At 43.8% G+C, this 14,850-nt stretch overlaps 1 protein-coding gene across 8 annotated transcripts in view; it reads left to right on the top strand.

Moving 5' to 3' along the window:
- Positions 1-14,850, top strand: part of TENM4 (teneurin transmembrane protein 4) — a 741,722-nt gene that overhangs the window by 539,096 nt on the left and 187,776 nt on the right. For all 8 annotated transcript variants that reach the window (XM_067750497.1, XM_067750495.1, XM_067750496.1 and 5 more), the window contains 3 exons: positions 3,528-3,698; positions 10,476-10,690; positions 12,678-12,888. In XM_067750497.1, the coding sequence (XP_067606598.1) occupies positions 3,528-3,698; positions 10,476-10,690; positions 12,678-12,888 (597 nt within the window). The remainder of the gene's footprint in view (positions 1-3,527; positions 3,699-10,475; positions 10,691-12,677; positions 12,889-14,850) is intronic.

The raw sequence follows: 14,850 nt of genomic DNA, 5'->3' as shown, positions 1-14,850 counted from the left end.
TGTCCGCAATTCAAACAATTTCTCCATTACCTTTGGAGTTGCCAATAAATAGATTAAAACAGTAAGAAGGTAAGCAGAAATGTGAGCTAATTCAACCTTGGAAGTAGCAGCATATTCACTTCTAATAGGCAAATTAACGTTACTATTATTGACAGCTACACACAGACGGTCAAGAGCAGTGTAAAGCACCTCATTTAGTGTCTGGTACCTAAAAAGTGCTGTATAAATGTTAGCTACTATTTTATCAGGATTATCAATGGTATGACTATAATGGTTATAGAATATAGTAATCACACAGATGTACAGTTTACAAAGTGCTTTGCCATATATTATCCCATATGATACAATAATTCTTTGAAATATTTTTATCCCCATTTCTCAGATGAGACTAGCTAGGAAGTGGCAGTTAGGATTCAAAACCAGTTTTCTTGCCCTTGGTCCAGCACACTTCCCACTGCATCACAGTAACCGGAGAGAAAGCAGAGGGTCTGATTGCATTTCTGTTACCAGTGTACGCTCTCCTGATTAAGCCAGACTTGTGTGTATTCCTCGGTGGCTTGTGTTTGGATCAGGAGTCATAAGGATATGCTGTGCTCCGGTCCCCTGTACACACTTCTTTTTGCATCTTGAAGGCAGTCACGCAGCCCCTCCAGACCACCAGTGACCCTTCCACAAACTGTGGCCAAATAACACAACTTTCCGTCTGCCTCACGGACTCCTATACTGCTGCCTAAAAAGACATGTAAAAGCCTGGGACGTTGCTTGATGTGTAAAAGGGGTGTCTTTATCATCCCCACCCACCTTGCTAGAAAAGGCTGGCGAGCAGCAGCATGGTGAAGTGGGAAGAGCCTTCCTTCCAGCCAGAAAGATGGATGGTGTGTGATGTCAGGATTCCAGCAGTTTGGGATTCTAGTCTAGGCTCTGCCACTTGTTAGCCATTTAACCTTCCCAGGGTTAATTGATGTCTCTGTGTCTTAGTTTCTTCATCGGCAAATGGCATTATCACCTTTTAGGATTGTTGCAAGGATCAAAGAAACTTTGAAACGGATTTCCTGCTCTTAGCACAATGCCTGGCCCGTGGAAAGCACTCAAGAAATCCCAGTTTTATAATTATCGTAATTTTAATTAACCTTCTGAGTTAATTAAATGTCCACATCTATAAGTTGGGTCTGGCAAGGTTGCATGAGGATTAGATGTAAGGTATACAAATTACCCAGGGCACTGCCCAGCAAGCAGTTGGTCCTCAGTAAACATAATTACGATGGGCCTTCATATCTCTGTCGATCCTTCCCTGTGTTCCTCTCACCCTCCTAGTGGGTCAGCCACTGTCTCCTCTGGGCCTTCTAGTCCTTCTGTCTGTCTCCCCTGCTTGACTACGAGCTCATGGAAGCAGGGAGCGTCTGATTTAGTTCTGGCTCTCAGTGTCAGCCATGGGTCCTGGCATAGAGTGGGCTTTTAGAAAGTGTTCATCAGCTGAACGAAGGAGTGATGCGACACAGAGGATGCTGTGGGAGTTGGGGACTGGAGTATGCGATTCTGTATGCGGGGAGTCAGGGAAGGTGTCCCAGAAGAGGTAAGTATGGACCATTGATGAGGCGCAAGTCTTGAATCGCCAGTGGGACTTAAGCCGACGCGTTGTACTAGATTGCAAACCTTTCTGGAAAACACGCTTCCTAGCCTTCGCAAGCATTGTGTATTTAAAGGACAACATCCGTTCTCTGGTGTTTTATGGTCTCTTCTCGATTGTTGAAGACTGTTTAGCAGTTGCTACCTTGCAAAAATAGTTTTAAAACAGAAATGCATGCCCATGAATCAAAATCACAGCATTGCACAAAATCACAAAAATACACAGAATCAAAACGTGCAGCAGATACACAGTGAAATGCAGATCCCATCTCTTCCTTCACAGGATGCACCCAGTTATCAGTGTCTTATCCTTCCAGAAATATTCTGTACATATGCAGAAATGTTTTTACCTAAATGTAGTATGTCAAACATACTGTTCTGAATGTTACAATTTTCCTTCCAGAAAAATATATACAAAGAGCTTCCTCACTCTTTTTTATGGTTGCATAGTATATTGTATAAATAAAACTTACCTAGCCCCTTATTGGTGGACTGGTTTCCAATATTTTGCTATTACAAACAGTACTGTAGTGAATAACCTTGTATGTACATCATTTTGTATGTATATGAACATATCTGGAGAACTGGAACCTCTAAGTTCCAGGGTAAAGGGTATGGGCATTTTTGATTTGATAGCTTTTGTCAAATTGCCCTCCATAGGGTTTGTACCAGCTTATGCTCACACCAAACCAGCTGAGTGTGAGAGTGCTTATTTCCTGTTCTTTTCCAATACTGTATATTTTCAACCTTTTTAAAATCTTTGCCAAACCATATGTGAAACACAGTATTGCAGAGTTTAACTTACATTTCTCCTACTTTGGGTGAGGTCTAGAGTCTTTTCACGTGACAAAGAGCCGATTGCATTTCTTATTCTGTAAACTATCTGTTCATATCCTATGCCTATTTTCCTACTGACTTGCTGGACTTTGCTTATTATTTGTAGGAGTTCTTTTTCTATTAAGGAAATTAACCCTTGGTGATACAAATTGCAGGTTTTTCCTCTAGATTGTTATTTATCTTTTGAATCAAAAGGCCAAGACCACTACTTACAATACCCAGGACTTGGAAGCAACCTAACTGTCCATTGACAGATGAATGGATAAAGAAGATGTGGCACATATAAACAGTGGAATATTACTCAGTCATATAAAGAAACAAAATTGAGTTATTTGTAGTGAGGTGGATGGACCTAGAGTCTGTCATACATAGTGAAGTCAGAAAGAGGAAAACAAATACCGTATGCTAACACATGTATATGGTATCTAAAAAAAAAAATGGTTCTGAATAACCTAGGGGCAAGACAGGAATAAAGACGCAGACGTAGAGAATGAACTTGAGGACATGGGGAGGGGGAAGGGTAAGCTGGGACGAAGTGAGAGTGGCATGGACATATATACACTACCAAACGTAAAATAGATAGCTAGTGGGAAGCAGCTACATAGCACAGGGAGATCAGCTTGGTGCTTTGTGACCACCTAGAGGGGTGGCATAGGGAGGGTGGGAGGGAGATGCAAGAAGGAGGGGATATGGGGATATATGTATACGTAGAGCTGATTCACTTTGTTATACAGCAGAAACTAACACAACACTGTAAAGCAATTATACTCCAGTAAAGATGTTAAAAAAAAAAAAGGCCAGGACCTCCTGAAACTCCCTCATCCCTGCCCCTCTCCCCACTCCCCTAGACCGTGAGCCCTCGGGGGCAGGGTCTGTGCCTGGATCATCTCTGTGCCCCAGTCCCCTGTGTAGCACTCAGCACTGCCAGAGCTCTCTTCAGGGGCTCTTTGTTGAACTGAACTGAATTCCTGTGTTCCCCACCCCCACTTGTCCTCCCCTCTGGCTTGGGAGTTCCATTTCCACCTCCAGCAGAAAAAGATGACTTTTCTCATTGCTCACCACAGCCATGCACCTGTTTGGCCTAAACTGGCACCTGCAGCCGATGGAGGGGCAGATGTATGAGATCACGGAGGACACAGCCAGCAGTTGGCCTGTGCCAACGGACGTCTCCCTGTATCCCTCAGGGGGCACTGGGTTAGAGATCTCTGACAGGAAAGGCAAAGGAGCCACGGAAGGTAGGGTTGCTGTGTTGTTCGTGTCGTGAGTCCTCTGTGTCTGCCTTTGAACCGAGGAGACCGCCATTCTGCGCGCCATGTGCCTGACTCACAGCTCCATGCTCTGGTGCTTCCTCCATCCCTCTGCACTCCACACCGGCTGCCAGGCCACCTGTGTCTTCATCGCAGTTCCTTGTCACTGTGAACTCATAGCGGGGCTTGGGCAGGGTTCATGGTGCCAGCAACATCCCATCCCATGCCCTGAGGGCAGTATCATGGGCTTTCGCACTGCTGGGCGGCTGTCTTTGATTATGTGGAATCATGATGAGGCAACCTCATGGGATGAATGGGTGTCTCCTGGAGTTGGGTGTGGCAAGGTGGGTAGAGGGTGTGTTGTAAGTGAAATACCCTTGGACCTTGTGCTTCCATGGAAACACCACTTCGGCTGTTCTAGCATTTTCAACCATGTGACCTTAAGTTACTTGGCCAGAGTCACATAGCCAGTAAATAATGGAATTTGGGACATGAGCCCAGGTCTGTGTGACTGCAGGGCTCTTGCAGTCTCCATAAGTTGACCTACCTGACTCACCTCATGGTTATAAGACCCTGAAGGAGATGTGGATAAGAAATTCCATTGTACAATGAGACACAGATGTTTCTCTTTCAATGATGGAAGTGGTGGTGACATTTGGAGTTTGGCATTCTTGAATGGGACATCCATAGACCCATGTTCTGAATTTCTTAGGGCTCTTTCTAACATGCCATCAACACAGATTCTTTCACTATCAGCCAAGAGGTGGCAGACCCACAAAAATTGGTACCGGGAAGGATGTCTGAGCTCATGGGCCAGGCTGGCTGTCATTTTAGGCAGTGTGACCAGCCCTTCTCCTGTGGCCTGCTTTCTCTCTCTGGTGTTACCTCAGTCAGCAAAGTGGTCACAGCGGCCTCCAATCTTCACTGCTTACATCTTCTTTCCTCTTAGCTCAGTTAACTTTGGGTCATGGCTTCTGAGCTTCCCTGTCCTGTCAAGAGTTTGCCTTCTAGGAATCAGTTTGGTTAACAGGGTAGCATATGCTTGGCCAGAGTAGCTATTCATGGTCTCTGGTCGTGAAGGCCAAAATCCACTCTTGACCTATGGTCATCTTCAAGGGAACTGAGGGCATTTCCAAAGAGCCTAATCAGAACCTCTCCCTACTCTTTTGCGGGGGGCAAAGCCAGTCTTCTCCTTTACAAAGATTCTAAGACTTAAAACATTGAATAACTTACACTTTCTTTGCACCTTAATAGGATATGGAGGGAGCATGGATGAAGCCATGGGAAGAGCTCTGGGTTAGGAGTCAAGAACCCTGAGTCCAAGTCCAGCTGCTGCCACTTGTGATGCCCTTAAGCAAATCCCTTGAGAGACTTTCTGGGCTTCACTTTCCTCCTCTTTAAAAGGAGGTTATTGAGCTATATTATCTGTAACGTCCATTCTAATTCACAAGTTCTACATATGAAATTAGTAACAGAATCATCATATGATTAACCAGATTGTTCTTTAGAATTTTTTTTCAGGTTGGCCCTGTCCATGGTCCTTCCTGTTGCCTTGTGATTCCCGTGTCAGCTTATAGTGTCAGATGTCATAGGTGAATACCATAGATGACAACTGTCTTTAGAATCAACAAACACAGATTTAAGATATGTTGAACCCTCAAAGATCTCATTTAGAAAAATGTATTTTCTCTATCAGATTTTCTTTCAACAGGAGTTGGCTCTCTCTAAAGTCTCCCACTATAATGAAATTAGTTTGTGGGTTGTTTAGGTTTTGTTTTCTTTTTCCCAAGGAGCAGGAGGTGCAGATAAGAGACAAAATAAAATTGCACCAGCTTATTGGTTTACTTTCACTGGAGTATTTTTGCTTAAAGGGATTATCTGTCATTACTAATGCAAATGGAAAGCCTGTTTACAGACCCCTAAAATGCAGTGCAATGCTGGAAGGTGGTCAGCATCAAAAGCAATTACTGTGACAAAAAAATACATTGGTCTGGAGAGACAGAGGACAAATATTCCTATAGTTTATGTGAGACCACATGGTTCTTAATTTCTTTTGCCTTGGTCAAACCAGTGTGTCTACTCAGTTTACGGTTTTAATTGTGTTGTTAAAAATCTAGTTCCTTAGACGTATCTCAAGGGGGAAAGTCCTTAACCCTGTTGTGAGTGCATATTTCCTGTCCCTTCTGAGGGTATCCGAGAACTGATTCCAGAATTAAGATTAGAGCCCTGTTCCACAATGGTAGGGGAAGCAGCGTGGTGGATGGAAAGAGGATAATAGGCCTTGGAGCCAGACAGTCCAGGATTTGAGTCCTGGTCCTGCCAGTTATTGGCTCTGTTAACTCAGGCCCATTACTCCATCTCCTTTGGCCTTGGTTTCCTCATCTGTGGAACAAGGGTTGCTAACACCTATCTTGTCAAAGACTAGTTATGAAGAAGCACTCAACAAATGTTAGTTCCTTTCTTCTTGTCCACCCAAATCCCAAGCCATTCCGTGTCAGTTATTAGAAACTCAGAAATCCAGACTAATTAATATTTTTCCCTCAAAGATCCCACAAAGTCTGGGGCATTTGTGAATATTTTTAAAGGGTATATATTTTTTAATTATACAAGTGAACTATATGATGAACCCAGTATTTTAAAGGTTCATTGTGTCTTTGAGGATAACATCAAACTGCGATTTATACTATATTTTCAAAGTGGCTATAACCATTTCAGGGTTGTCATGGGTTGGAAACCAAATACAGCAGCTTTTCGAAGTAAAACCATAAGAACTTATGTTATGCATTAATGGAGAAAGGGAAAAAAGCATTGAATAAACAAGCATTTCTGATGGTTTAATTGGTGGGCCAGGGATAGTATTTTCTTCTTTCTGCAGTGAAATCAAAATTGCCCATCAGTTGGAACCATGCAAATTGCTGCACACAGGCTCAGCTGGGCTCTCCAGAATGGGACAGCTTATTTTGATAACCAAATAAATTTCAAACAGTTGCTAAGGAAACTAAAGAAATCTTTGTGCAAGTTATTGCATTGAAAAGAACCAAAAATGTGGAGGGAGGGGGGAGAGTGTTGGTTGATTAGGAATTTAGAACCTATCTGGATAAATCTCAGTTCAGGAAAATAAAGACTGAACTTGGGAAGTGCATGGAATTTCAGTTCTTCCAAATCTCCCTTATTTGAACTATCCAATCGTTTCAGTAATTTGTTGAGAAATTTCTTTTATAGACATGACTGCATAGTTCCACAGCATAGCTGTGGGAAGCCCGAATCTGTATATCTTTATAAAGAAAAGGACTGTTACCAGTAGAATCTGCCCTGTGAAACCTAATCGTGCTGTTGGAGCTCCTTAATTCTGAGTTAAGCTCTTTGTACTTTGTTAAGCCTCTGGGGCACGCACTGATTGTATAGCGTCCTTCTTATGAATGTCTTGAGATACTGTCTCCCTTTAACTTTGGGGCCTGTGTGTGGGATCCTAGTTCATAAAAATTGTCCATTTTTTGTATCCCAGGATGGCAGGAAGTTCTCCAATGGGCCTTGGATCTTCCTGGTCTAGCCTTGGTATTAAGCCCGCTAGGACTGTGAATTAAATTGGACCCTCGCTCTTAAAGAGGGTCAGTGCACTCTGCCACCATTGAGAATACCTTTGAAGAGTTTTAATTAATGATTTATCAATTTAGTGTTCTAAGAAGCCATATTCTAATAAATGAAGGGGCAGCCCAGATGGCTCCATCTCAATGGTTTCTTTAGCATTCTGAGCATCCGTATATACATTTTCATAGTGTGAGGATTAACGGAACCGATACATATAAAGATGCCCAGTACGTAGCTGGAACTTAATAAATGATAGATTATACTACTATTAGTACTGCTACCTCTATTACTGTTACTGCTAATAATGTTTATTATTATTATCGTTTTCCAGAATGTAGGTAGGAATAAAAAGAGTTATATTCACAGGACTTTTCGCCTCCAACTGCCTCTACCCTCTACCCCGTCACTACTCTACCACCTACACAGTGGGTACTCCCATTTAGTGGGATATTTTCTGTCCTAGTGCTCAATCTTGGTGCTCAAAATTAAGAACAAAGAATCTTAGGTTATAAGATCTGGAGAGACAAAGGCAGTAAGGGTTTTTAAAAGACAGGAAAGGATGAGGGTGGTCTCACTCTGAACAGCCCTTAGCCCAGCAAATCTCATGCCTCTTTCCCACCAGACACAGGTACTCGGCAGGCTGTAGGTCTTCCCTCCGAGAAGCTTCCATCTCATCCTTAGGGTTAGTCCCTGTGGGGACCACTAGGGACCAGAGGGGAAGAATGATAAAGGTTAAATTCTAAGAGGAGGATGCTCTTTCCCTCTCAAACTTTTCCTTTAGACTGGGCCCGTGACCGCTTCCCTAAGGATCTGGACAGGGTGACTTCTGGTACAAAGGTCACTTTTGAACCTAAGCTCCAGAGTGGCCGTCACAGACTCATTCAAGAAAGTCAAGGTCCTGGTTGGGAGTGTGCCGTAGACCAGAATTTACTATTTTTATATCATTGTATACACACCAAATATGATTTTTTTCTCCCATTTTGGCCAGCTCTGGTGAAATACTAGAGTGCTAGAAAAGAATATTCCTTTTTGCCACTCCTCTGGGGTAAGAGCCAACTTACTTATGCCTCTGGGGCCTGCAGACCTCTGGAGAGTCTCTGGACTTGACCTCTGACCTGTGAGGCGAAAGAACTTAGCTGATTCCATAGCTGTCTCCTGAACACATGCTCACTGGAGGGGAAATGAACTGTGCAGGGTTCTCCAACGGCAATGCCAAAATGTGGGAGAAGTGTCCATTATTCATTCTCAGACACAGGAATTATTTGAATGCAGACAATTCTCAAATCCCATCAGCTCTTGACTCCTACCTACTCACAAAGGAAATGAGTCCTTGGAATTAGGAGTCTCGGCTTGTTTCTGTGCAGCTTCTAGCGGTAAAGAGCTCAGAACTCATCCTGCTTTTGTTTCATACTCCCTCCTAGTTCTGCTTCCCTAACAGAATTATAAGCTGAAGGGTATACTATCTTCTTCCTGGACTATAAAAGGATTGTGGTACTGGGAACCCAAAAATCAGATAAGGAAGAATGTGAAAGTAATTCTCTTCCATCTTAATGCTTTGTGAATTTGGCTTCTGTCTTTGAGCTTTGAAACACAGTGTTTGTGTGTGTCTGCATTTTCAAGGTAAAAGTCTGGGGCATATTCCTTCCATAAAGGAATTAAATGCAAGCTCTTTCCCATGCTGAGGACAGAAGAGTAGTGATACTTTTATTGAGAGCATGCATTTTAACTTTTTTGTTGGCATATTTTTAATTAAAATAATGTTTAACGGTTTAAAGCTAAAAACCTGATGTTGCTGCCTAGGAGTTTATAAGGAATGATAACATATGGAGAAGTTTAACATTTAAATTGAATTTTATTATTTAAAACAGTAAAATATTTTATGACTACAACAGTGCCCTGCCAAGCTCCGTTTCAGCATCAAATGTGCTTTGTAAGGAATCTTACAAAGCTAGGGAAAAAATGACATTTTAATTTCTTATTCCCCAAGTGCTTTTCATAAAAAGTTCCCACAAATGTGTTTTCTTTATAAATGGATTCTCGGTCTCTGAAGTGTCTCTTCCAACATCTATAACGCCACCACAAACCTTGGAACTAGGATACCCAGAGGTCTTTCTAATGACAAATAAAATGTGGTCTGTTGACTTGATTCTGGCTCGTTAATGTCCTAAGGGTGGTCTTCTAATGTCCCCGTCCTCTCCTTCTGCCCCCCGCCCAACTCTTCAGAGGGCTGATGTCTGGCAGGAAGTTAGGGTTTATATTTTTCACATGTGAGTGTGTTTAATTACTAAACAGAGGAAGTCTGATAAGCAGCCTTCCTTCCTGGCACTTGGGGTACCCTCAAAAAGCTGTCAGTCTCCTAATTGGTGACAGAATTGGGCAAGAGACCTTATTCTTGACCACTCCCCCCCACTCCAGCCACCTGCAGGGTTGGGGGCCTGGGTTGAATTTCCAAGTATGTCATAAGGTTTGTGCCTGAACTTGAAAAATCCCCTCATCTTTACCCACTTTAGCACAGTGATATTCATAGCCCTCCATCCAAGACAAAGAAGCGTTTTTCAGGCATGTTTTCTCTCTTCAGACGTACCCTTTTCCTCATCTTCCCCAACCCTACCCCTCCTCCCAACACAAACTCTCATCCACACGTCTGAGCCTCAGAATCCGGCACCCAATTACACACAAACTAGTGAACTTGTAAAATTTCCCTGACTCTACTCAGGTCATGCTTCCCACTGCTGGGGGAACCATTCTGAGTTGGAAAGTTAATAACAGCACCTCATTCCCTCTATCTTTTCTTTTTTAGCATGCATGCTTTTACACACACACACACACACATACAGTTATTCTCATGTGACTGCAAGTGATTATTTTTAGGATCAAAATATATCTTAACAAGCTGTGGAATTATGCAGTAAACAGATGGCCCTTGGGGAGGACCCATTCTGCTTTGGAAGAATGCATATTTTTAGCAGAACAATTTGGGCATCATTGGAAAAAAAAAGTTCTGGGCATTCTTACTCCTCAATGGGGGAGTCTGGGGCAGGGAGTGGGCTGGCAGCAAAATGTTGTAGAGAGGAGTGGGAGGCATCGGAGAGCCCTGCTTGTTCAGATGCTCTGATCCCTGGTTTCACGTGTGGCTGACGGTGATGTTTTTGTCTTCCCTTCCCCGTGTCTTGGTAGGAAAGCCCAGTAGTTTCTTTCCAGAGGACAGTTTTATAGACTCTGGAGAAATCGACGTGGGGAGACGGGCTTCCCAGAAGATTCCTCCTGGCACTTTCTGGAGATCTCAGGTGTTCATAGACCATCCTATGCATCTGAAATTCAATGTGTCCCTGGGAAAGGCGGCTCTGGTCGGCATTTACGGCAGAAAAGGCCTTCCTCCTTCACATACACAGGTAACCAGAACCCCACGGACCCTGCTCAAGAAGCCTAAGTCAAGAAGCCTAATGCTTAAGCCTGGATCTCTGAGCTTGAAGGAAATTTCATGTATTTTATAGCCCATTCATCCAATTGCCCTCTCTCAGACCTTACCTTTTGGATGAGTAGGGTTGTATCCTTGGAGCTTGTTCAGAGGAAGGCTTTCTAGGAAATCTCTCAATAGCCTTTTTTACTAGTACCCAGTCTCGAAGTTAAATTATCCAGGAAGTGTAATCTAGAGAAAAAAGCATGCACTTTGGAGTCAAAGAGACCTGGGTTTGAATCCTCTTGTTATCAGCTATGTGACCTTGAGCCTGTTACACCCTTTCAGAGCAAGTTTCCTAATCTAGCCAATGGTGATAACAATACCCACTTCACAGGGCTGTTGTGAAGAGTGGAGAACCACATCTAGAAGGCAGCCAGTGCAGGACCTGGCTCAGAGCAAAGCATCCTTTCTCTCCTCAGGGCTTCACACTTACCCAGACACACGCACACTAGAAACACTTAAGAAACTCAGCCAGCATTAGCAGATGTAAGCTTTTATATATAGAATGGGTAAACAACAAGGTCCTACTGTGTAGCACAGAGAACTGTAGTCAATATCCTGTGATAAACCCTAATGGAAAAGAATATTTTAAAAAAGAATGTATATATATATAGGTATAACTGAATCACTTTGCCATATAGCAGTAATTAACACAACATTGTAAATCAACTATACTTCAATTAAAAAAAAAAAAAAAAAAACTCAGCCAGGATGATTGACACATTACCAGTCATGATGGGTTAAGAGCAGACTTGTGTGAGGTCCTCCCAGCCCTGGGATTGGAGTAATATAAATCATAGGCATCCATCAGACATTCCCTGGCCAAAGGCAGTCTTCCTAGCCCCCGTAGTTATTTAATTTTTAGGTAAAAGCTAGATAAATACATTTGCTAAGGATGGAGTTGCAGAAAAAGTAGACAGAGCCTGGGCCCCTCTGATTTCTTTGTAAAACTGCCATGCTGGTCCTGGACTTCATGCCCCTAGACATTTTCACATGAGACAGAATCAGTATCTATTTTGTTTTTCTTTAAAGATAGACAGGGCTTCCCTGGTGATGCAGTGGTTGAGAGTCCGCCTGCCGGTGCAGGGAACACGGGTTCGTGCCCCGGTCCGGGAAGATCCCACATTCTGCGGAGCGGCTGGGCCCGTGAGCCATGGCCGCTGAGCCTGTGCGTCCGGAGCCTGTGCTCCGCAACGGGGAGAGGCCACAACAGTGAGAGGCCCGCGTACCGCAAAAAAAAAAAAAAAAAAAGATAGACAGACAGACAGTTGCACGATTTGCGTGCCAGTAGGCCGGCAGGACTTCCCCAACAACTGCCTGTTGTTAGCACTGTGTGACTGGCCTCAAGTCTCTCACGCTAGTAGGCTTGGGTCATTTGGCACTTGTGTTTGACACAGCATGTAATTATTGATAGAGTTTTGAGCTAATCCAGTTTAGTTCCCCTAAAACTGCTCCCTGAAACTGGAGCGTTGAGAAAGGGTCATTGACGAAAGGAAGATAGGTATAAATCAAGCTTCCGTTTGCACTTGACTGACATTTAAGCCACATCCAGTGCTCCAGGCCCAATCCTAGACCCCTGGGATTCCTGCCCACCATCACCTGCATGGGGTTGGAGTTCAAACAGTCATGAAGTGTCTGGGTTTCTGATCACTGGAAAAGCATGGTTGTCCTGTGCAAACTCTGAGACTTAAAAATAATCCACTAATTACAGTGCACTCACAGGAGTATCAGGAGACTATTACCAGGGGAAAATGGGTTCTGGGAAGGAGTTGGAGTTGGTTGGTCAACCTTCACGTGGCTTTAGCCTCTTTTGCCTGGTTCAGGTTGTATTTCCCCGTATCCTCCCCGGCAGAAACCTGAAGAACCTAGCATTGTGGTGAAGCAGGTCCACTGCTAATTATGCTCTCTTTGTACTTCAGTTTGACTTTGTGGAGCTGCTGGATGGAAGGAGGCTCTTGACCCAGGAAGCACGGAGCCTGGAGGGACCCCAGCGCCAGTCTCGGGGAGTCGTCCCCGCTTCTAGCCATGAGACGGGCTTCATCCAGTATTTGGATTCAGGAATCTGGCACCTGGCTTTTTATAATGATGGGAAGGAGTCTGAAGTGCTTTCCTTTCTCACCACTGCCATTGGTAAGGAAGCTCCACCCCTCTGGGGTCTTTGGGATATTGTCTCTTCGGATGAGAGGACACTTGGGGATCCTGGGAGTTGAAGTGGACAAGGGGATGTGTCTTGCCCAGAGCTGCAGAGGCCACCCGGCCTGAGGCCATCCTGACTGGGCTTGCCGGACCAGGGGTGGGAGTGAGATGCAGGGGAACGGGGGAAGGGAGTGACAGGAGGAGCTGGAAGGCCATGTTGGGCTGGCACCTGAGCCCGGCGCTGTTGCCCGCCGCCTTCCTTCTGTTATCTGTGGCCTAGTGTGTGGAGTAGCAGCAACATTTAAACACCAAGGGGCAAAACTGACAAGGAGACAGGAGTTCTTGTTACTCCTCTGTGTCACCTGTATTCGTCCTTATAATCTCGCTTGGTTCAACTCACTGATCTGTTGTTTGGGTTTTTGGTTTCTTACGTGAGCTTTTGTTTGCTTGTTTGTTTTGCTTTTGGAGCCAACAACCCCTGGCAGATGAGGATGAAAAAAAAGATAAAGGCTTGGCAAGAGGGTGAGAATAGCCATGCAAAGGGCTGGATGAACAGTCTGATCAGATGGGGGTTTTGTAGAGAACCGAGATGTCCTGAGCTCTGGCGGACGGCAAGCCCGGAGGATTTAAATGAGCTCTTAGCAGCTTCTTGTCCCTCATAGTGAAAGAGTTCTCATTCAGAGAGAGCGCCTTGGCCGCCTCACAAGCCTGTGGCTGTCTGGGGAGCCTGGCATCCTGTCTTAAGAAATTTTTCTTCTTTATGCATATACTGCACAGAATTTGTCTCCTTCTTAGATCACCACAATGTGATATATGATGCGTTGGGCTCAGTGGTTCAGGTCAGAAAACGTTGCTTTGGTTTATATCAGAAGCGCAGTGACACAGCCTGGAGATAAAATCCCCTACAGGAAAATAAAACTTCCAGAAGACAAAACTCCACTAACCAGAACGCTTAGGGATGGATTTTCTGCTTAATGAAAACCTCTGTGTTTTTATTTTTGTTTTTTTTTTACATCTTTATTAGAGTATAATTGCTTTACAATGGTGTGTTAGTTTCTGCTTTATAACAAAGTGAATCAGTTATACATATACATATGTTCCCATATCTCTTCCCTCTTGCGTCTCCCTCCCTCCCACCCTCCCTATCCCAGCCCTCCAGGCGGTCACAAAGCACCGAGCTGATCTCCCTGTGCTATGCGGCTGCTTCCCACTAGCTATCTACCTTAAGTTTGGTAGTGTATATATGTCCATGCCTCTCTCTCGCTTTGTCACAGCTTACCCTTCCCCCTCCCCATATCCTCAAGTCCGTTTTCTAGTAGGTCTGTGTCTTTATTCCTGTCTCACCCCTAGGTTCTTCATGACATTTTTTTTCTTAAATTCCATATATATGTGTTAGCATACGGTATTTGTCTCTCTCTTTCTGACTTACTTCACTCTGTATGACAGACTCTAGGTCCATCCACCTCATTACAAATAGCTCAATTTCATTTCTTTTTATGGCTGAGTAATATTCCATTGTATACATGTGCCACATCTTCTTTATCCATTCATCCGATGATGGACACTTAGGTTGTTTCCATCTCCGGGCTATTGTAAATAGAGCTGCAATGAACACTTTGATACATGATTCTTTTTGAATTATGGTTTTCTCAGGGTATATGCCCAGTAGTGGGATTGCTGGGTCGTATGGTAGTTCTATTTGTAGTTTTTTAAGGAACCTCCATACTGTTCTCCATAGTGGCTGTACCAATTCACATTCCCACCAGCAGTGCAAGAGTGTTCCCTTTTCTCCACACCCTCTCCAGCATTTATTGTTTCTAGATTTTTTGATGATGGCCATTCTGACTGGTGTGAGATGATATCTCATTGTAGTTTTGATTTGCATTTCTCTAATGATTAATGAAGTTGAGCATTCTTTCATGCGTTTGTTGGCAGTCTGTATATCTTCTTTGGACA

Source organism: Pseudorca crassidens, chromosome 9, assembly GCF_039906515.1.
Source record: "Pseudorca crassidens isolate mPseCra1 chromosome 9, mPseCra1.hap1, whole genome shotgun sequence".
NCBI classification, from domain to species: domain Eukaryota; kingdom Metazoa; phylum Chordata; class Mammalia; order Artiodactyla; family Delphinidae; genus Pseudorca; species Pseudorca crassidens.
This window is presented reverse-complemented; position numbering and strand designations above follow the sequence as displayed.